Source organism: Marmota flaviventris, chromosome 18 (assembly GCF_047511675.1).
Source record: "Marmota flaviventris isolate mMarFla1 chromosome 18, mMarFla1.hap1, whole genome shotgun sequence".
Taxonomy (NCBI): domain Eukaryota; kingdom Metazoa; phylum Chordata; class Mammalia; order Rodentia; family Sciuridae; genus Marmota; species Marmota flaviventris.
Window position 1 is genome coordinate 4,303,142 of NC_092515.1, and position 23,227 is coordinate 4,326,368.

Below are 23,227 nucleotides of genomic sequence, written 5' to 3' on the forward strand. Positions count from 1 at the left end.
ATGGTGCCTTTCCCACCAAAACTGAGAAAATATATATATTAGGGGAAGAAATACTGCAAAAATATTTTAGTACCTTTGAAAGGCTGAGCAGGGCTGGGGTTATGGCTCAGTGGTAGAGTGCTCACCTAGCACATGTGAGGTCCTGGGTTCGACCCTCAGCACCACTTATATAAATAAATAAAATAAAGGTATTGTGTCCACCTAAAGCTAAAAAATAATTAAACATTTTAAAAAAGGCTGAGCAAAGGGCTTCGGGGCCCTTCATTGCCGGAAGAGCAGAGAGTAGAGCAGCTCAAGCTCAGCATAATTATTAAGGTCAGTGAGGACTCAAGGCCCAGCTGCCTGAGGGATGGGCTTTTCTGATGACTCTTTGTGATATCCAGTTCTGCTGTATCTCCTCCTCACCATGCAAGGTATCATTGCAAACCCTGGCTCCTGCACTACATCATCACCCACAGGCTGGTTCTTACATGACATCAGAACAACTGCTTGCATGCCAGGAATGCATGTGGTGACATTCCCAGAGTAGGGCCTGCTTTAAGGGACAAAGAGGTACTGGGGACTGAATTAGAACAAGATATATTCCATGGGTTCAGTATGTCTCTGGAAATTTTGAACCCATTAACAAAAGAGGCAGGATGGACACTCTCCAGCAAGGAGTGATTGATTACAGCCCAAAGCACAGCCCAGGGGTTCAGATCATCCTCTCAAGTGGGTCACTGTGGCCAGCTGCAGAGACTCCACCCACTTCTGGAACTCCACATATGTAGTTCACTCTGGTCTGTATGAAGGCTGGAGTTGACTCTGAGGATTGCACACACGTATGTGGGTCATCTGGCTTCTGCTCCGCCAGTGGCTGTTTATGAGGGCAGGTGTCTTCTCCAGGTGGGCCACACATGTTGCTGCTGCTGCACTGTGGAGGGCAGGTGCTTCAGGCAGCTCTGGTTAAGCATCTCATCTTTGAGCCTCTCCAGGTGCACCATCTCCTTCAAGACTCCATGAACTCTAGTGCACAACGCCCTGGGAGCAGGCTGCAGCATACCCCAGGCCTCAGAACTGAAATCCAGGTCCTTCCTAGAGCTGGAGGCAGGTTCCCTGTTCCTAAGTCTCCACCCTCTTCTGCCCCCACTTAATGCCCCTCAGCAGATGCTCCATGTAACCCATCCTGTTGGCCACTCTCAGACCAAGCCTTCCTAGTGAAAACACCCATCACCAAGGGATGGTGTGATGATAGCATTAGATGTCACAATCAGGAGCACTCACCCTGGTTGTGGTCTGCATCCCCACACACCAGCCTGCCTGGAGATGAGGCCACAAGGGCACCAAATAGACCTGGATCCAGGTCTGACCCTCTCCCCAAAGAGGACTGTGATGGAGAAGGAGGGGAGAAAGAAGGCAGAATTAATAAGATTAGGGGTCAAGAAATCAGGGAAACCTGGAGTCCAGTGAGACACAAAAACCCTCTGTAAGTCCCACATAGATCAGATCTCACTATTTTCTGATCCTTTCTTAGGAGACCTTGTCAGTGTCCAGGGATTATGAAAAAAATAATAATAGCCCAACCCAAACTCAACAGTTATTTTGAAGTTACTAACAAGGAACTCATAATTGCCTTATTAATTAGCAAGCGTGAAGAGTTTTTCAGCAATTTCCTGGGCTCCCCAGGCCTGCACTGTCAGTGCCTCTCCAGGTGAAGTGGTAATTGTGCCCTGAGGGGAAGAGGGGTCCCACAGACCTTTATCTCAGGGTCCAGCTGCTTTCCTCCCTCCATCCTGGCAGTCAAGATCTCACAATGAGCCCACCACCTTGCACACAGGAAACACGGTGAGTATATTCAATTTCAGTCTTTTGTTTCAGAAGAGATAGTAAAGAATTAATCTGAGGATGCGCTGATGTCTGCAGAAACATCCTTCTGGGGTAAAAACAGATTTGGTGGAAAGGTAGACAAGAGAGATGAACAATTTCTTCACTATGATTTCAGTAGTGTCCCTGAACTGATGCCAACTCCACAGGGTTTCTGAAATTATTTAATTAAATAATCACGGAGGAGGTTTATGGGTGGGTAATATCATCAACAGTGAATTCTGTTGTAGAAGGGGCTTGAGTACAGTAGTTAGCAACTAATATGCTCTTCACTCTAGAAAATCATAGAATGTAATTTGAACTGCTATGATATCTGTGTGTATAAAGTCTTCATACGGAGAGTAGGAGAGAAAAGATGAACTGTGAGGATCACCTAATCCTGTGCAGAAACCCAGACCTGGGAGTGTTTCTAGAATAAAAGATTTTTTTCCCAACCCTACATTGCAATCCATCTACCAGTAACTGAAATATCTCCTCTGAATCCCTGCACAGCGATGGCTGGGGTAATACCTCCCCTGCTAGTCACACAGGGAATGTAACATTATAACGATGAGAACTGGACCATGCTAGTCAGAACAAAACAACTACTGGTAAATGCTCTGGTTTAATAATATTTCAACATTAATTACAATCTCAGGACACTTTCTTTTTTATTTCAGTTCTTTCAGTGCAGCAGAATTCCCATGCTCCAGTTTCTACTGACATATCTCTTGTATGGATGTCCTCCACAAATCCTCCTTTATTACTAAGAGTTTCACCAATGTCACTATCAATGCACAGAACTTTTAGTCTGAAATCTGTGAGAACTTCATTTTTGTCTTATTTGTCATATATTAGTATATCATGTGCCATTGTTTAGGAACAAAGTAATATTTTTTGAACAATTCTCTAATAGATTCCACTATTTTTTATTCCTGGAATGACAAATAAAAAGTCCAGTGGCCCATTTTCAGAATACAGTGTTAGGCTTTAAAAGTAAAGTGACTTGGTTTATAAGAAAGTAAGCTGGCAGGAGAACACAGTGGAAAGTCACAAACAAAAGACACAAGAGTGCAAAAATTGGTGTGTTGGTGCTATTTAATAGGCATTTGTTTTCTAAGACCAAAGAAACATTTTTTGTAATTATACAAAAATATTGTATAATAAAAAACTATTACACAAAGGCCATTGCTTATCTTCAAAGTTTAAGTCAGAAATCAAATGAGATCAGGTTTGTTGTGTATGATGTGGATGGTAACTGAAGTTCTTTAGTCAACATAACTACCATATATCAGTTCATTCTGAAATACTAAATGCTAAATTCTTTTTGTGCATTTGCTCCACTTTTTCTTGCTTCTCTCCGTTTATTGTGTCCTGATCATCAAGGCTCATTTTCCCACAAAGCATATGGTTAATTCTCCCAATCAACATGTGCACATTGAGGTCTTTCAATCCCACAGGTGCATGCAATGAATGATTTTTGGAAATGAAACTTTCATTTTCATTTCCAACAAATTATTTTAACATGGGGATCTCACTATGTTGCTCAGGCTGGATTCAAATTTGTGAGTTCCAGTGATTCTCTTACATCAGGCCTACAGGTAGCAAGTGGATACAGGTGCTCACCACTGTGTTTGAGTACAGCTACTATTAATGAGTCATTTTTCTCAGAGAAATGACTGATGCCATAATGTAAAGAACATTGGGCTGAATGAAAGAATGGTCCCCATGAATGTGGCAATAGGACTGATGCTTTTATCACAGAATGTTGTTGGAATTCTAGGAAATTTATCTGTGCTTTATTATCATTTGGCGCTTTCCTGCAATGGGTGCACATTGAGGTCCACAAATGTCATTCTCAGGCACCTAATGATAGCCAACACCTTGGACATTCTGGCTACAGGAATTCCCCAGACAATGACTGCTTTTGGGTTGAAATATTTCCTCAGTGATTTTTCATGTAAAGTTATTTTGTACATGCAGCGAGTGGGCAGGAGTCTGTCCATTGCCATCACCTGTCTCTTGAGCATCTTCCAGAACATCACCATCAGCCCCGTGAATTCCTGTTGGAAAGATCTCAAAGAAAAAGTTTCAAAGTACATTGGCTTCTCCATTTTCCTCTGCTGGATCATGTACATGACAGTGAATTCCATTTTTCCTCTCTATATACATAGCAAATGGAACAGTGTAAACACAACAGAGAAAAGAGATTATGGGTACTGTTCTTCTGTAGATCATGACAGAATCACAGATTTATTATATGCAGCATTGTTTGTATTTCCTGAGATTGTCTTTTCCGTGCTCATGATCTGGTCCAGTGGCTCCATGGTTCTCCTTCTGTACAGGCACAAGCAGAGGGTTCAGCACATTCACAGCATCAAAGATTCCCTCAGATCCTGCCCTGAGTCCAGAGCCACCCAGAGAATCCTTGTCCTGGTGGGCACCTTTGTGATTTTCCACACCCTCTCTTCCCTATTACATCTTTATATTGCTCTGTTTTCCAAACCTGTTTGGTGGGTGGTGAACACCAATGACCTGATTTCACTGTGTTTTCCCACTGTCAGCCCCTTTCTTCTCATGAGCCGAAAATTCACTGTATCCAAACTATTCAGGCTCTGTTTGGTCTGCATAAAAATTTAAAAATCCTGTTGGGTGCTGTGCAAAACACCTATTATCCCCCAAACTTTGGAGACCCAGAGAGGAGGATCACAAATGAAAGGCTAGCCTCAACAACGTAATCTCCTGTCTCAAAAATGAAAAATAATAAATGCTTCAGATGAATCTCAGGGGCAAAGCAATGCTGGTCTCCATTGCCAGTTCCAAATACAATTAAAATTGCCTAATTGTATCAAAAAATTACATCAGTTGCATGTTTTTGCACAAATGTTTAAGTGTTTTATTGTTCTTTACACTAAAAACATCTGTATAGAAGTGGATGGAAGTGTCACTTGTCTTTCTATTGCAAACCCTAAAGAGCACTGTGGTCCTTAGCTGGCTGACTGTGGGACCCACATGGCCATGGTGGAGGGGAACAGAGCTGGTGGTCCTCACCCTATGCACAGCATGCTGTAGACAGCCATCCTAGTTCCTGTTCCTGGAGGCGCATGGAATGGATGAGTTCCCCAGCCCTTCCAGATCAGTTGAATCACATGGTTGACCAAGTGCTGCACTCCTGGAAACATTGTCAGTAGTAAATGCAGTGCAGAAATGAAATGAAGAAAATTTTTTCAGGGGCAAGGAACAGGCAGGCTTATTCAGAATTCTCCTGAAAGGGTTTGATTTCCTGTGTGCAGGGATCCTTGGGTGGGATGCAAACTCCTTTCCTCTGCAGCATCCACCTGGGCCACTCCACACCACCCAGACTGCAGTTGGCCCAGTGGCTCCAGAGCTGCCTGGAGCAAAATACTACTGCTATGAGGTGCCTCAAGGAAGAAAGGGCCTCGTTTCTCATCAAGGAATCACACTTCTTCTGATGGGTTTTATACAACAGTAGCAGTATAATCTCACACGTTCACATTTTGCTACAAATATACACAGGTACGTTGAAATACAGATGGTCACATCCTCACCTACACTTCCCCCCACCCCTTGGAATCTAAGAATTGGACTCAGTGGCACTTAAACACACAGCCACGTCCCTAGCACTTAGTTACTTTTTAAATTTTTTACACAGTGTCTCACTGAGTTGCTGAAGGCCTTGATAAGTTGCTGAGGCTGGCTTTGAACTTGGCATCCTCCTGCCTCAGCTGCCACTGGGTTTACAGGCATACACCACCACTCCTGGCCTCACCTTCAATCTTAAAATGCAGCACTAACCCCTCTCTAAATCACAATACCTTTATGTATTGGGGCGGGTTTGTGTTCCTATGACAACCAATTCATTTGTAAATAATGGAGTTGCTGGTGCAGGTAGGGACACAGGAAAGGTCAGAGCAGGTCCTCTAGGTGGAGAACTGAGCTCAGAGCAGTACTGTTTGAATGACAGTCCAGTGGGGACCATTTACTGTCATCTCAGGGCAAAATGCCACATCTTCCCAGTGCCAAATATTCCTGAGTACCAGCATGAGGATCAGGCCACCCATTCCCACAGGTCAACTAGTGGCAGTGATTAAAGATGAGCCACAAAGTGGAAAATACCTTTCCTGTGTCACTTCAGGCTGTCCCTGGAGGGCAGATACATTTGTGTGGACTCACTGTCCACCTGTCCTGACATCTAAGTTAGGGTTGTGCTGGTTGGTGACTACCGCTGTACTGCACAGGTCCACTGCAGCTGGAAGGTGGCATTGTCTTGGACTGGCATTTGCTCTGTGGCCAAAGCTGTGCAGGGTGCTGGTCCTGGCCGTCCTGGAGCTGCTAAGGGATGTAGGGATGTGTGATGATGTTTTTTTGTGTGTGGGGGGGGCGGCACATAGGGTAGTGGTTAACAATGTTATCAGGGAAGTGCCCATTTACAGCACCTGCTTATTACTTTTATCCTGAATTTAGTTGGGAGACCTTCCCAGCTTGACACAATTTTATTATTATTATTATTATTATTATTATTATTATTATTATTATTATTATTATTTTAGTTGTAGGTGGACACAATATTTTATTTATTTATTTATTTGTTTGTTTATTTATTTATTTATTTTTTAACATGATGCCAGGGATCGATCTCAGTGCCATATACATGCCAGGCAAGCTCTCTACCACTGGGCCACAATCCAAGCCCTTGACACACTTTTGAGACCCTGGCTAGAGGATGATCATTTCCTTTCCTTGAGCAACTGATTAAGTCCACATTTAAGCAACATCTCTAACTGGGCTCTCATGCTCATGGCTATTAGTCTACTGACCAAATTTCCCAAGAGCCAGGTACAGACAACTAGGAAGGGTCCCTCAATTCCTGATCCCATGAAATTATTCCAACCAGTCACTGCACACAGCGCCTGGGAGCCCTGACAATCCCACCTCCTCACTAAAGCCATCCCACTGGCTGCTACCTGGTCTCCAAGAGCATCTCCTGTGTGGCCCACCTGACCTCTGCTCTCATTTGCAGCTGTACATGGAGAAGATTTCTGCAGTTCTTCTGTCCATGTTCAGTGTGTTTGTCTTTCCATCCAAATAGTCTTTAAATCAAGGAAAACCTATTCAATTTTTCCCCTGGGTCTTTTATCCCTGGCGACATTAACTTCCCTGGAAGTTTTCCACCTCTGTCTTTCAGACACTTGAGCTCATGGTCCCCACCTCCCCACCATATCCTTTGTCCCCAGGACTGCTGCACCCATAGGATCTGAGACCCCAACTGTCTCATCCCCTTAATTTTTGTGCACACTTTGCTCTTTGGTTCCTTAAACCCCCCACTGCACTCAAGATGCACCAGCCCCTGTAGTCCATGTGTCCTTTCTTCCACAGCCATGTCCCTATTACTGTACTCCCCACAGTGCCCAGCCACGAGCCCCCACAACTCATCTAACCTGTAGGACTTCCATTCGCTCTCACAGAGGAACGCAGCTGAACCTGACTCAGGTCAGCTCTCTCACCACCCCCCATCATCAGCAAACACCAGAGCACACTCAAATGCCACATGTGTGAAATGTTGTCCTGGAGGGCTACAGGGGACGTGGAAGCAATGTAAAGAGCAGATGTGACGACCCTCCTTCTGACATCCACAGGCCTGGAGAAAACGTCACAATACTCCACCTCACACTTTAAATATTGACCTTTCTGCTCTGCCACTGTGCCTTATTTTAAAATAGGCTTCTCTCTCTTCCTCTCTCTCTCTCCTCTCCCTCTCCATATCCTCAGGAAACAGGATTACCTTTCTCCCACACTAAGCCAAGTTATCCGTCTTGCAGCACACAACCACAATGGAAACCAAGCAATTCAGTCTGCAGGGATGGGCCAGAAGTTCTATGGAATGGCTATCTCCCAAGTTAACAAGTGAATCTCACACACACGCTCCTCAGGGAGCACTAGAATGAATTTCTTCTTTAAAAACTTCCTGTTGTTCCTGAGGCATAGAATCCCAGCCTCTGGGACAGAAGTCTCCTCTGCTTCTCCTTGGATAGTAAAGCAATAATATTTTACCTTTTTCTCAAAAGGATATCCTAATTTTTACATGGCTACAGTGACAAGCACCAAATTTTGATAACAATAAGGACAGTTTTTTAAAAATATATTCCTGATACACTCAGAGGAAATGAGTGAGTGATTGTGTGACAGAGGGGAATATGACAGTTGTGTTGGTGACAGCATTGTGAGATTATGTGAAGGTGAGAGTGTGGAAAAGAGTGTATGCAGCTACATGTGTAGTATGGTTGAGTAGGATCATGTATATTTGTGGGGACAGGTGCATGGAGTACTATATATGTAGCATACATTCAGGGCATCTGAGTGGCAAACCACTCCCCCATGCTAGGTGTGTAAGTGGCAAACCACTTACCCTGTAGGCACAGCCCTGGGCGTGAGGCCATGTGTTGCAGTCCCTGGGCTTGCTCCATGGACCACTCCTCGAATGGTCACTGCAGGGACATTGGCCAGAAATTGTATTGGTGGCTGCTTTTAATATGCTTAGCTTGTAATCTGAGTATACATATAGTAACTGTGCAATAAAATCAGACCTGCTTCCGGCTTGGTCTCCAGAGGTCTTGATTAGTGACTCCACAGCCACACTCTCCCTACCCTGTTCTGTGGACCTCCTCGCTGGGCGAGAGAGAGCCCATGGATATACTCTGTGGTGAAATATACATATGAGTGTTTGAATACAGGGGATGTGTCTGTGTGTGGGGAGTGTGATGTCACAATATGGCTCTAGTCCTTCACTTGCAAATAGATTACATAGCAAAGAATTGGACAACCCCAAAACGATGTTGATAGATCAAAGAGGAAAATGAGTCATTAAGATAATTAAAACATTTTGCAATGAATGTGACAAATTCATAGAATGGAGTTCTTCATTCTTACATGCATTTCTGCCCCTAATTGAATCCTCCAAATGCTAAGCATACTCAGATGACCTGACTTCTCCCTTCTCTAATGTCCTAAAACCTCAGAAAAGAATGGAGAGTGGACATAGGTCAATTTTGCAAGCATCAAAGAATTGATTATTGACCATTATATTTTACAGTTCTGCACTGCATATCCAATGCACATCCCTTCAATCTTTCAAGTAGTTTCTACACTTTCCTCCTAGAAGCCTCAGAACACAACCGTAAGTATGCATTTATCACTGGGAATTTGGATTCCAGCTGATAAGGGTAAGTGTGGTGTTACTGCATGTTCTATGCTACATCCTCCTGCTCTGAATCCAAAGTGCAGCTACTAGAAAGTGTCAGAGTGAGCTCCAGGGAGTGGGAATAGGCATGGTCCACACATCTCACACTATAATTAGAATTCTGGGCACGCTCCTTCTCCTCCTAGACTGCACTGAACACAGGGTGAAGCATATTATGTTTGAATATGTAATGTCCCCAAAGGCTCATGTGTGAGACAATGCAGAAGGTCCATAAGGGAAATGATCAGATGATGAGTTATAACCAAGCCAGTGGATTAAGACACTTTAATGTATTAATAAAGTGGTAACTATAGGCAGGTAGGGTGAGGCTGGAAGAAGTGGGTCCCTAAAGGTACACCTTTGAGGTTTGTATTATCCCGGGTGAGCAGAGTGCTCTCCCCCCACCTCTCTCCTCCTCCTTGTGACGTTTTGAGCTGCTATCATCTGTTGTGCTTCTGCCATGATGTTCTGCTCACCTGAGGCCCAGAACTGTGGAGCTGGTGACAATGGCCTATCCCTCCAAAATTGTGAGCCAAAATAAACTTTCCTTCTCTAAGTTGTTCTCCTTGAGTCTTTTTATTACAGTGATGCAAAGGTGACTAAAATCCTATGGCCTATGGACCACTAGACTGATTCTGAAACACCTGACTATAGTCACTTCATAGTTGTTCTCTTTAAAGTAGCTTCAAGACCATTTGAGCTTTTACACTGAAGCATTACTCAAACATTTATGGAAGAAATTTCATTTATATCCTTACAGAATTGACAGTATATGTTCATGACTGCTTCTAGGAAAAATCCTAAATTTTTATAATATGGAAATAATTATGATATTTTTCTGCAGAACAGTGTCTGTAGCCTTTCATGAGTTGCATATGGGTCACTGTGCATAGAAGCCTAGTGGGTAGAGACATCTGGTGTCTGGCAATGAAAACTTGACACACTTCCTCTGGTCAACTACCCAGGGGACAATGTGACTCTCTATTCCACTCTGATGTGGCCTACACAGCACCTGAGATGGTGTGACCTGCCAAGATGTGTGGGAGGCCATCCTTGCACATGATTTGAGTTATCTCCCTGGCTGGGTGAGAGGCGCTTAGGCACAGCTGTGTCAGAGCTTTCCCCACCCTTCTCAGGTCCGAGGGCTTGTTCAAGCAGAGGCATGTCTGGCCACTGCCCTGAAGACACAATCGTGGCCCCTGACCTTGGGATGCTGCCCCCCTTAACCTTCATCGGATGGGATTTTCCCCAGAATTTTTTGTTCTCCAATAAAAGTTCACTCCCTGGCATGTTCTCTCTCTCTCTCTCTCTCTCTCTCTCTCTCTCTCTCTCCCCTCTCTCTCTCTCTCTCTCTCTTGCTAGCTTCTTCAGTAAACCTCACTACCACAATAGGTGGCTGGAGGCTGAAGCAAGGAAGAGCCATCCTGGATCTGGTTTAAAGGTAATTAGAGTTTTGTCTCTTTAATTTAAAACTCCCTATTGTTTTCTCACGTCTTGAACCTCATTCATGAAGCCGGCGCGAGTCGCGGGCTAAAAAGATGTCAATCAACCTGATGACTGCAAGACATCACAAAACAAGACTCTGCCCTTGAATCCTTATCGCTGCCTTTGATGTACTCCCTTAGATAAACCAACAGAGCCTTCTTTTCCTTATCTAGTTCCAGAGCCCATGGACTATATCTATCAGGGGCTTTGCCTATTGGGAATATATTTCTGAGTATTTTTATTTTGCCACTCATTAATTATTTGAGACTTTATGTTTTAAGAATTTTAGAATCCTCTGGGCAGGAAGAAGAACCACCAATGACACACTGGCCATCAACCCTTGAGAGAACAGTGTGATGAGATCACACATCACGATATGTACTATATAGTATATGAAAAATGTATATGTATTATATGTTTGTTATTCTTTAGTGACTTGTGTTTGTGTTTTCATCTGGGCATCTGACTCTGTATATTTCAACCTTTGCAGACAGTTTTCCCACAATGACCTTTCCCTAGCTCACTTTTTTGGTAATTTGTATTTTTTTAAATTAAAGGAACATGCAGAAATCTTGAGTGCACATTTCAGTGGAATTCCTAAATGAAACACACTTCAGTGTACAACACATAGATCAAAGAGCAGAATGTTGTCAGCTTCCCAGAAGACCCTTGTGCCTCTGCTAAGTCAGCAGCCCCCAAGCAGATGTCTCCTGGTTTATTTGTAGGAGTGACATTGTTGAGATACAGCTTTTGGTCTGTTCGAACTTATGTGAGTTGAAGTGACTTTTACCTATTTTGTACTATAACACATGGATTCAGACAGTAAATTATTTCATATTTTTTATTACATCTGATTTTTGTATGTTGTTGGCACTCATTGGCATTGCAGTATGGGCTTCCATAGCGTAACCCTCAATCAATTGAGTCATTTTGCTAGTCCTGAACATATCTGAGTGGCCTTCCCTCTTGTTATTAAGAGTGCCATGAAAATTCTGGAATTTGTGTTTTTTGATAAAAATAAAAATTGTATTTGGGTTCTATTTATAGAATGGGATTGTCAGTATGTAGTATGAATCTTCTTAAAAGAATCTATGACTTTTCAAAATGTCTCTACCAATTACAGAATTGCACGAGATTCCTAGTTTATCTGCATCCTCGTCAGAACTCTGTAGTTCCTGCCTTTTCTACTTTGCTTCTGTTGGTGTGATGATACCAGGAATGGTCTTAACCAAGACACTAGAGTATTACCCAAATCACCCATTGAATAATGTCTATTCTCATAGGGTTTTTTTTTAGATTGTGCTCCACAGCCACATCAATGTTTATAGCAGTACAATTCACAATAGCTAAAGTGTGGAACCAACCTAGATGCCCTTCAGTAGATGAATGGATTAAAACACTGTGGCATATATACACAAAGGAATATTACTCAGCAATAAAATAGAATAAAATCATGGCATTTGCATGTAAATGAATGGAGTTGGAGAAGATAATGCTAAGTGAAGTTAGCCAATCCCAAAAAAACAAATACCGAATGTTTTCTCTGATATAAGGTGACTGACTCATAGTGGGGTAGGGAGAGGGAGCATGGGAGGAATAGATGTACTCTAGATAGGACAGAGGGGTATAAGAGAAAGGGAGGGGACAGGGGGTTAGCAATCATGATGGACTATGACAGACATCATTATCCAAAGTACATGTATGAAGACATGAATTGATGTGAACATACTTTATATATAAACAGATATATGAAACATTGTTTTCTATATGTGTAATAAAAATTGTGATGCATTCTCCTGTCATCTATTTTAAAAATAAAAGCAATTTTAAGAAGGAAAAAAATATTCACAGATAAATTTACAGGAGACGTAAATTTACAGGAGACGTCTGCTTGGGGGCTGTTGACTTAGGAGACGCACAAAGGGTCTTCTGGGAAGCTGACAACACTCTGTTCTTTGATCTGTGTGTTGTACACTGAAGTGTGTTTCATTTAGGAATTCCACTGAACAGTGCACTCAAGATTTCTGCAATAAAATACTTCACACAAACGTTGAAATTAAAAATAAAAAAGGCAAAAAACAAATCATTTAAATAACGCATGCATGAATGAGTAATGAGTAACAGCATAAATCAGAAATCAAAATGGAATGCAAAGGACATAAATCTTTAATCCAAAGACATAGATTGAGCCTGGGTCTGTAGCTCAGTGGCAGAGCACTTGCCTTATAAGTGTGAGGCACTAGGTTCAATCCATAGCACCACATAAAAAAATAAGCAAATAAAATAAAGGCATTCTGTCCATCTACAATTACAACAACAACAACAAAAAGACATAGATTGATAGTTTGGATTTTAAAAACTCCAAACCATATGTTGTTTCGAAAAGACTAACATTAGAATCACATCATCCGCAGAGTGATGTTGAATGGATGGGAAAGGTACACCAAGCAATCAAGGAAAGCTCTGATTATGTAAAACAAAATAGATTCTAAGCCAAAATTAATAAGAAGAGATAAAATATGACTTCCTTCTGCTTAAGGGAATAATCCAACCACAAGTTATAATGATTGTAAGTACTTATACCCAAACAATGGTACCTCTACAGACAAAAAAAGAAATACTTCTCTATATTAGGAATCAAATAAACCAGAATACAACTATACATGATGATTTCAACACACAATCTCATGACTAGATATATCATCAAAAAGTAAACTAAGTAAAGATTTTTCACAACTGTAAAATACTCTTAAAAATCCTATCAGAGATCTAGATAATACTTCTTTCATTCACAAATAAATGTACAGTCTTTTTAGTGTTAAATGGAACATACTCTAAAATAGATCATATTTTAGGACACACAGCAAATCTTAATGTTTGCAAAAAATACAAAAGTTCCTGGCATCCTGTCAAATTATAATGGGATGATTTCAGAAAGCAATATCGAGATCAAAAACAGAAATCAATAGAAGACCAGGAGATTATATAATGTGCTTTTAAATGAGGAAATAAACACAAGAAATTTGGTACAAAGTGAAAACATTCTTGAAACAAATGAGAATAGAGATACAATATATCAAAATCTCTTGGACAGTCTGTATGAAGGCATTTCTAAGAGAAATGCTTATAGGAGTGAGTTTCTACAATTAAAAAAATGAAAGATAATCAAATAATCTATTGAATGTTGAACCTTAAGGCCCTACAAAAGAATAACAAACAAATACCAAAATCAGTAGAAGACAAGAAAATGTCAAAACCAAAGCCAAAATTAATGAAGTTCAGAATAAAAAAGGACCACAATGAATCACTGTTATAGTGTTTCTTTGGGTAGGTAAATAAAACAATAAAGTTTAGCCAAAGTAATAAAAAGTAAGAGAGAAAAAAACGTGAGTTCACAAAATTGGAGCTCAAAAAGGATATATCACCATAGACATGACTGAAATCCTGGGGATCATTAAAAATTATTTGAAAAATGTATACTCCAATAAGCTAGTATTTTTCAGACACTGAAAAATTCCTAAAGACATGACCTACCCAAATTGAACCACAGGTATGTAGAAAACAAACCTGCTAATATCAAACAATCACATTGAAGCAGCATTAAAAGACTTCCACAACAAAAACCCCAAGACCCTTTGGATTCTCACCTGAGATCTCCAACCTTTAAAGAGGAACTCATTTCAATCCTCCTGAAACCATTCTACTAAACAGAAAGTGAGGAAAACCTGCTCAGTTCATTCTATGAAGCCAGCATCATGCTGATGCCACAACCAGACAAAAACATATGAAAGACAGAAAACTTCCGACCAATACTTTTGTAGAGTGTAGACCCAAACATTTCAAATACAATATTGGCAAACACATTCAACGACCCATTAAGACAGCATGCCATGATCAAGTGGGTTTCACTTCAGGGAGGCAAGGTTGGTTCAAACTACAAAATCAATAAATGTGACCCATCACATAAATAGACTTGAACATAAGAATCACATGATCATCTCAATAGATCTGGAAAAGTCATTTGACTATAGCCAGCAACCACTCATTACTAAAACACAGTAAGTAGGTGGAGGGAAAAGGAACTAATGTCAACATTTTAAAGGCTATATATAGTGAACAAAGGGAAAGATTACACTGAGTGGAGGAAAGCTGAAGTAATTTCTTATAAAAAGAGGAAGGAGTCCAGGATGTCCACTTTCAGGACACCTATTCAACATAGTGCTTAAGAAGAAAATCAAACAAATAAAAATAAGAAAATAATAAAATTACTTGTTTGCACATTATGTAATCCTATGTTGAGAAGGTACATACAAAATACCACCAAAAAGGTTTAGAGAGTTTATAAATTCAGTAAAGTAACAGGATATAAAAATCAACACATAAATCAGTCACTTTTCTATATGCAAACAGTGAATCTACTGAAAATGAAATTAGGAAAATGATCCCATTCACAATAACACCAAAATTAGAATATCTAGGACTAAACCTAACCAAGGATGTGCAATACCTCTAAAATTAAAACTAGAAAACAATTAAGAAAAAAATTGAAGTAGAATGTAGAAGATGGAAAGACCATCCATGTTTTGGATAGGAAGAAGTAATATTATAGAATGGAACATATAATCAAAACCATTTTAAAAATTTAATGGATATCTCTCAAAATATCAATGACAATCTTAACACAATGACCTAGTGACATAAAACATTTCTTATAAGGAATGAGATAGAAATTCACATACAGAAAATCACAAATGACCACAATAGACAAGGCCAAAACAGATATTCCAAGACACATCATAATCAACAATGAAAATTAAGACAATATTAAAATTAAACATTAACAGTAAAATATTAAATTAAACACCAGTATCAAGGAAACACTAAAATAATATATTTCAAGCTCAAAAAAATTTTTACAGCAAGCTTTTCATATCCCCGCCTCAAAAAATGTGTTCAAAATCAGTGGGAAAATAAAAACTTTTCATGGCAACGCTAAACTGAAAGAAATTATAACCACCAAGCTAGAACTACGAAGAATACACAAGGTATGCTGCCCATAGAGCTCTCCAGCCCACAGAGATATCCAGAATAAACCCAGAGGTCCCCAGTGAATGGAGGCCACTATAAGAGTAACCAACTAAATGAAAATCAAAACCAAATTAAATATGGCAAATAAACAAAAGTATCAAGAAACTACAAACTTACATTCACACTAACTCTGAAAATAAGATAAATGGTCTTTACTCCCCAATTAAAGGACATAGATTAGCAGAATAAATCAAAAGGAAAGACTCAACTGTATGCAGTTTGCAAGAGACTGATGACATAGATGCCCACAGGCTGAAGTGTGTAAAAGGACATTTACATATCACACAAACGAAATCTGAAAACAATCAGGAGGAACTAGCTATTCTCACATGAAAACAAAGAAGACTTCAAGCAAAACTTAACCACAGAAGGATAGTACATTCTGTTAAAGGGAACAATTCAACCAGAAGAAATAACAGTAGTAAATACACATGCTGAAAACATCAGTACACACTAAATAAAATAATTCTTGACATTGAATTTCAGATAGAAAGCAATAAAATAATATCTAGTGATGGAAACACACTTTTTTCACAAATAGATAGGTCATCCAAAGATAAAATCAACAAATATATTACCAATGTAAATAGTACTACAAATAAACCCAAGTGGCCTAATATACATTTAGAATACAGCTCAACACGTCACCTCTTCCTCTCACTTCCACCATGCGACCAGCGCACTGGTTTCATTAAAGAGGTTCTTGGCATAAAAGTTAGCTAGTGAGATCAAATAAACACACAGACTCAGTTACCTTTTTCTATGACCAGGTCCGAGATGGCTCTCCCTCTGTCTCACACCTCGAACCACTCGGTAGGGCAGCAGGGATTACTCAGGGCTAGCAGGAGAGAGAGAGAGAGAGAGCACACCAGGGAGTGGCATTATATTGGGGAACAAGAAATTCAGGGGAAAATTCCATCCAATGAAGGTTGAGGGGGGCAGCACTCCAAGGTCAGGGTCAGTGATTGGCCCCAGTGTCAGTGGTCAAGTCACACCCCCACACGGACAGGCTCTCACACCAGGAGAGGGTGGGGAAAGCTCCAACACAGTTTAGCCAGAGCGCCTCACACCCAAATCAGGAGTTGCCCAATCACGTGTGAGAATGGCTTCCTACACTCTCACAACATTATTCCCCTAATATCATCCAGAATGATGTGGCATAGCCCAGGAGACTCACAGGAACTGAGCTGCTGTTGGTGCCATACTCGTGATCTTCCAAAACCATGAGACAAACTCTTCTCTCTTCAGGGAACTGAGCTTCTGGGGATTTGTCATAGACGTGAGAAACAGGCTTCTGCATGCTGTCTCCTATCCCTGTGTGAGAGGCAGAGACTCTTCCCTCTGGAAGATTCCCAGTTCCACATCCAGCCTCAGGCTCTCCTGACTTCAGTCTCCTGGGGTCATCTCTCCACCTGGGATGGGCTACATTCTTCTGTTTCTTTGAAACCTACAGCTTCATGGAACAGTTACCCAAACCCCTTCCCTCCTTGAGGCTTGGACATGGACACACAGCACCCAGGAGGGTTCACAGGTCCACAAGCACAACCTGAGGATGAGGCAGGGAGCTCTCCAAGGCCTCGTGTCGGTGATCTGTTTGTTGTAGTGCAGCAAGTGTACAGTGCCCTCTAACATGGGCTCCTGGACAAGGTGCACTTAAATACATGTGTAACCCAGAATGTGGGCAACCAGCATTCATGGTTGAGGCTGCATGGCCCTGTTCCCCTGAGAGTCACTTACTTGAGATGGCTTTATATCTCCTCTAGACGTCTCTTGATGTAGCTTGAGGATCTGGACACTTTGGAGCATGAATCTCCAAACTTCTTACTGTTCTTTGGTTTCCATCTTGTTTCTAACTCCAGTAACCAAACCTGGATTCTTCCCCCAAATCTGACGCAGTCTGTGTCACTAAAGGCTCTTGATTATGGGAAACACCCATGAGAGAACAGGATGTAGCAAAAGCAGCACATGCACCTACCCTGAAGACGTCAGCACACACAGGAAACTCAATCAAAGATAAACAATGTCTAGGCCCATTTCTTCACTGTGTTCATGCTGGAAACCGTTTCCATGAGCGAACAGTTTAGTAGAACAGTGATTCAACAAATGCAGTCATTAGGAACAATTTCATTTTATTTGCTTCAAGCAACATTTAATAAAGATTGATGTGACTAGGCATTCAGACAAGGATGTTAATACCTGTAATCCTAGCTACTCAGGAGCTGGGGCAGGAAGATTGCAAGTTTGAAGTCAGCCAGAGCAACTTAGTGAGACCATGCTGCAAACACAGTGTTTTATAAAGGAGGCTGGGATGTAACTAAGTGGTAGAAAACTTGCTTCACATGCACAATGCCTCATGCTCAATCTCCAGCCCAGCAAAAAACAAACAGAAACAAATAAGAAAGGCAACACCAAAGTGACATTAAAGGATTCTGTTCACAAGGATGAGGTCAACCTACCCTACTCACCTCCACCATTAACCGGCCAATCCCACATGCAACCAGCTGAAATACCCTTGCCTCTCCCTAGAAAGTGGCATGAAGTGAGCAATTAAACAGTTGGCAATTGTGCATAAACATAGAATCAACACACTTCTAATAAGCTTTGGGCAGGTTGTATTCCAGAACCTGGATAGAAAGAAAACCAGGTAATGTAAAGAAAGGTCTCATACACACACACACACACACACACACACACACACACACACACACACACACACATTCAACAGAAAATAGCAGAGAAATCTTCACCAACCACACATAGGATTATACCAAGCAGGAAATGAGAAGCAAAGGGCTTGTTGCAGAGCTTATGAAGCCCAAGGTGGTTCTGGGGCACAGCCAGCACCATGCTCCACCCTTAACACAGCAGGGATTCCCAGTGCCTTCCAGACATTTTATTTTCTTAAACAATGAAGAAGTTAAAGATGTCTGAGACACATTAGGAGAGGTTACCAGCAGGATGTTAATATTTTCAGGAAACAGGATGAAAATGTTCCAACTTGGATGAGGATGTTACAATCCCTATAACATCTGGGAGTGGGGTAGGTAACCAATAAAACATGCCCACTTATCTGGTAGATAAGGTGTGCCTGCACATATCACTGGACCAAATGGTTGTAATGCTAAAATAACTGCAGGGCCACATGTGGAGGGTGCCCTTTGCGGCTCGCCACGAAGATGGAGTCCCAGTAGTTAGGAAGTGGAGAGAGGCTGGGATGAAGGTGTGCATGTGCCCTTCAAGGAATATCCAAGGCACACGAGCTGCAAAAGGAGGTATTTTTAAAATTCTGGATGGTCACTTGACTGAACATTAGGCTTGAACACCAGTGCAGAGGAGGAGTTATCCAGAGCATTGCAAAAAGCCTTGGCTGTCCCAATAAGCACATCTCATTTCTGAGAGATGGTAGAGGCCAGTGCTGCAGGGGAAGCAGATGTGGGTGCAGCTGTGTTGGGGAGACCAGTGATGGCAGTTAACAGATGAGGACCTTCCACAGCCTCGTGGCACCTGCAGCACACTCTACCTGCCTTCTCCACACAGGAGGGTTCTAGGAAGACCAAGCTGCACCTCACACTTGTCCCCTCAGGTCTAGTTTTATTCTAGGGGTAACTAGCTCACCTACACATATGTATGTATGCCATGTATGTCTGTACAAGCTCAAGTTAATCTTCATGGACACATAAGCAAAGCAAAATCTTCAATTCTGTGAAAACAAAACTTCTTCAAAAATGCTTGATATGTAGAAATTCTTTGTGAACAGAGCTCTAACACTTATTGAGGATAAATGTAGCATACAGAGAAGAATTGATAAAATACATGCCAAATATTTCATTTATCAGGTTGTATTAAAAAATGGAAAGCTACTTTGGAGAGTTATGTAGAAGTCTATTGTTTTCCATGCCAAAATGACTTTCGAGATGTTTCTAATAATAATTCATTGCCTAAATTTAATTGTGAGTTAGAAGGTTTACAACAACTGCATTTCACATTTGCCTCCCTGGGGAGAGAAGACCAGTGTATTTGTTTCTTTTTGGAAAGTGTGAATAATTTGGAACATAACTCAATTGATCAATGAGTATCTGTTACTTCAGGAGAAATGTACTAATTATGTGGCACCCACAGCCAACACCAGGCACATCAATAAAAATGGTGCACTGAGGTAGCAGACTCTTTAGAAATGTAGTTCTTGATGTTTAACAAATCAGACCTTATCCTGCTGCCTATGATCAGCAGAGATTCTAACTCTGTCATAGCACAGTTTAAGAACATATGCCAATTGCTATTTACTATTTTTAAAGTTCCATAGAAATTAGTCCATTACAAAAAGAAGAATCCTCATATATAAAATGTTTCTCTCAATTAAATGTGAGAAATGTAAATTTTATAACAGAATTATTTATTCAGCTTTAGTACTAAAAAGATTTTGGGGTTTTTTTCATGTTCAAGTTAATAAAAGCATTTTCTTCTTCAAAAATAAAAAAAACTAAATGTAGGAGCACCTAATAGGTTGAGATTCATAGAAATATTTGGTGAACTCTGGTAATACATGCTAAAGACAAGTAGATGTAATCCTATGATCAGACAAATGTGTGTGATTTATAGATACTTATACATAAACATATGTTCACATATATACATGTATGTGAAGACACACATGAAAGTATCATGAAAACATGTTGCACATCCCACATGTCAGTGCTGATCATGATGCTCCAATGTGTTGTACTGATCAGTTTCTGCTGCCTATCCAAATGCCTACACAAAAACATTATAAAGAAAGGAAATTTATTGAACTACATTTCTGGAGACTCAGGAGCATGGTGCCAGCATGTGCTCAGTCCTGGTGAGGGCCTCATAGCAGATGGAATCACAAAGGTAGAATCACGTACAGAAGAGACCACAGGGCAGAACAGGGAGCAAGAGACAGTGGAGACAGCTGCACTTGTTCTCATGGGAACTAATATAATCCATCATTAATCCCCTCCTAGTGACCCCGCATGACCAACCACCTTGTACTGCACCCACTTCTCAAAGGTTTCATCACCCAGCACATCACACTGGGTCAAAAATTCTAACACATGGAACTTGGGTTGGAAACATAAATCACATCCACACTACAGCATGTGTGCATCAAGAGAGAAATGCTAGAATTGTTTGAAATCCTTCATTTAGATTCTATCATCAACAACACGGGAAAATACAGATTGAAGTATGTGGCATTTTCAAGGTCAAATATGAAACAGCTGATGTTTAATGATTTCATTTTTGTTAAGTGTAAATCATTGAAACTGGTCTCTACAGTTAAAAGTCACATATTGGTCACTTTGGGGGCCACATACAGGAAAGAGGAGTCATACAGACTACGGCTTTGTTTTACCATGTAGCAGCTGCTTGCACAGGTGCATTCAGTTTGTGAGATTTTATTAGAAAGGCATGCCAACCCATACGTACAAACATTCCAAAGGTGCATATCATTAATCCAATAATAAGTAGTAAAATAAAATTTATTAGTACCCAATGTTTTAAATGACCAAAGCAAACAGTAAATAAAGTAAGTAAACTATTTATGACAAAAAATATTGCATTGTGATAATCACAGCACAGAAATCAATAACTTCAATATAATGTTTAATAAAGAGAACATCATGATGCTTCCCAACATGTTCAAGATTACATGAAACCTATGTCTCATTTCATTGCAAAAGACAAATATTTAATAGTGTTCACTTTCACATTTCCTTTAAAAAACATGGCTAAGACATAAAATATGTAGATAGATTAAAAATACATGTCACTTGTTTTCACAATTTAATAATCCAGAATAGCAGGAAAACAAAGAAAGCAGATTTTATGCTAAATAATTTTGCTCTTGTTGCAACTGGTATATGGAGTCTGAAATTTCTATTGGTTACTTCTACTTTTCCCAAAATATTTTTGGATGGACAGTAAAGCCAAATCTAAGTGGTATACATGCACATACTTGGGTACACATAAACACACATGCACACACTATAATAAAAAATCACATATGTCTTGATTGTCATTTTTTGAGATATAACTGTAACACTATTCTTTTAATTTGGGGATACAAATGAAGAAACATGTAAGAGTTGTGCAAAGTCTACAATTTACACATTCCCCTGACATTGGGGGTTTTCCTGTTTCTTATCCAAGGGAGACTGAGCCTGGATGCACTGGATTCCCTGCTCATCAGCAGAAAGGGGCTGAGAGTTGGAAAACTCCCAGCAACTATTGCAGCCATCTTTACCAGCAGCCAGTGGGGATTATAAATAAAAATTACACAAATCTGAAAGATGCAGGAAAGTGTGTAAAAAGAAACAAAAGTGCTCACCAGGAGGAGGATGGTTTTGGTGGCTCTGGACTCAGGCGAGGACCTGGGGGAGCTGAACTTACAAAGCTGCTGCATTCTCTGCTTGTGCCTGTGCAGGATGAGTACCATGGAGCTGCTGGCCCAGAGCATGAGCCCCACACACAGGGCATCAGGGAATGTTAGCAATGCTGCATACAGTGATTGTAAGCTTTTGTCAGGTTGAACAGCAGAACAGTATTCAAAATCTTTCATGATTGTGATATTATTGTTGCTCCTTTTTCCAGTCATTTGTGAAAAAATCATAATATTTACAAGCAGGTACAGAATCCAACTCAGGTATATGGAGAAACCAATGTATTTGGGAGCTTTCACTTTAAGGTCCAAACAGCTGGAATTCTCAGGACTAATCTTCATGGCCTGGAAGATACTCAGGAGGCAGGTGCTGCCAATGGACACACCCCTGCCCACCCTGTGAAGATAGAAAAGCAGCTTGCATCCAAAATCACTGAGGAAATCTTTCACTCCAAAAGCTGCCACTGTCTGGGGAACTCCTCTACACAGGAGAGCTAACAAGTTGGCCACAAACATGTGCTGAATCATCAAGTCTGTGTGTCTTACCTTTAACCCTACGAGGTGATGGACCAGATAATGGAGGAGAAGAGAGGAATTACCCAGAGCTCCAACCACAGTCTGTGACAAGAAGATGATTCCTACAGCCACATCACTGGCTGCCATCCTGCCAGTTTCCTGCTGTCCCAGCCAGAGGGTCCTGGAGGAAAACAGGAGGTCTGGGCTGCACGTGTCCTGTCAACAAAAATCCAATATTGCCTACACTCCAGAGTTCCCACTCTGAAAACTTAATGTTTTATTTCACTAGCAGGTTTTAATGAGGTTCATGACTAGTTCAGGCATGAAGTGTATAAATCCCTGTTGTGAAGGCAGCACATGTTGATTCCTGAATCTTCATGACATTACGCAGGGGCAGAGATGACCAGAAGAACTTGTGCACACACATATTAAGTCTCTGTCCAGATTCATACTCTGATCAGGTGCCCAGAGGGTCTTGATACTGGCTCAGTGTTTACAAAGAGAATAGCATGTATCATCAAGCTTCCGCAATGGTAATGAGCAGGTTCGTCTATCAATCCAGCTCACATTTACTTCCATTTCTCTATATTCCTATTGTATTGAAAACTACTGCTGTTTTTAAAATTTTCATTATAAAA

At 40.8% G+C, this 23,227-nt stretch overlaps 2 protein-coding genes and 1 long non-coding RNA gene across 3 annotated transcripts in view; 1 reads left to right on the forward strand and 2 right to left on the reverse strand.

The window, feature by feature from the left end:
- LOC114080073 (uncharacterized) overlaps nucleotides 1–17,667 on the reverse strand; it is a 30,944-nt gene extending 13,277 nt beyond the window's left edge. Inside the window, exons 1-2 of the long non-coding RNA XR_003580573.3 lie at nucleotides 16,851–17,667; nucleotides 16,428–16,511 (exon numbers count right to left, since the gene is read on the reverse strand). This is a non-coding gene — a long non-coding RNA (uncharacterized lncRNA). The remainder of the gene's footprint in view (nucleotides 1–16,427; nucleotides 16,512–16,850) is intronic.
- LOC114080072 (vomeronasal type-1 receptor 4-like) lies at nucleotides 3,562–4,482 on the forward strand. Its single transcript, XM_027921616.3, has one exon. The coding sequence runs from the start codon at nucleotides 3,562–3,564 to the stop codon at nucleotides 4,480–4,482; it is 921 nt and encodes a 306-aa protein (XP_027777417.2).
- Nucleotides 17,668–18,120: 453 nt separating the features above from the next.
- LOC114080086 (vomeronasal type-1 receptor 4-like) lies at nucleotides 18,121–22,736 on the reverse strand. The gene is made up of 2 exons (XM_027921629.2): nucleotides 22,023–22,736; nucleotides 18,121–18,195 (listed from the first exon to the last, which is right to left on the reverse strand). The coding sequence occupies exons 1-2, from the start codon at nucleotides 22,734–22,736 to the stop codon at nucleotides 18,121–18,123; spliced, it is 789 nt and encodes a 262-aa protein (XP_027777430.2).
- Nucleotides 22,737–23,227: the final 491 nt, after the last annotated feature.

Bases quoted from the DNA above. Each gene is read 5' to 3' on its own strand.
- LOC114080086 (XM_027921629.2), bottom strand. From the start codon at position 22,736: ATGGCAGCCAGTGATGTGGCTGTAGGAATCATCTTCTTGTCACAGACT. The intron at 18,196-22,022 runs GTGAGCACTTTT...GCCACTTTCTAG, and splicing joins CCAAAACCATCCTCCTCCTG to GGAGAGGCAAGGGTATTTCA.
- LOC114080072 (XM_027921616.3), top strand. From the start codon at position 3,562: ATGGTCCCCATGAATGTGGCAATAGGACTGATGCTTTTATCACAGAAT.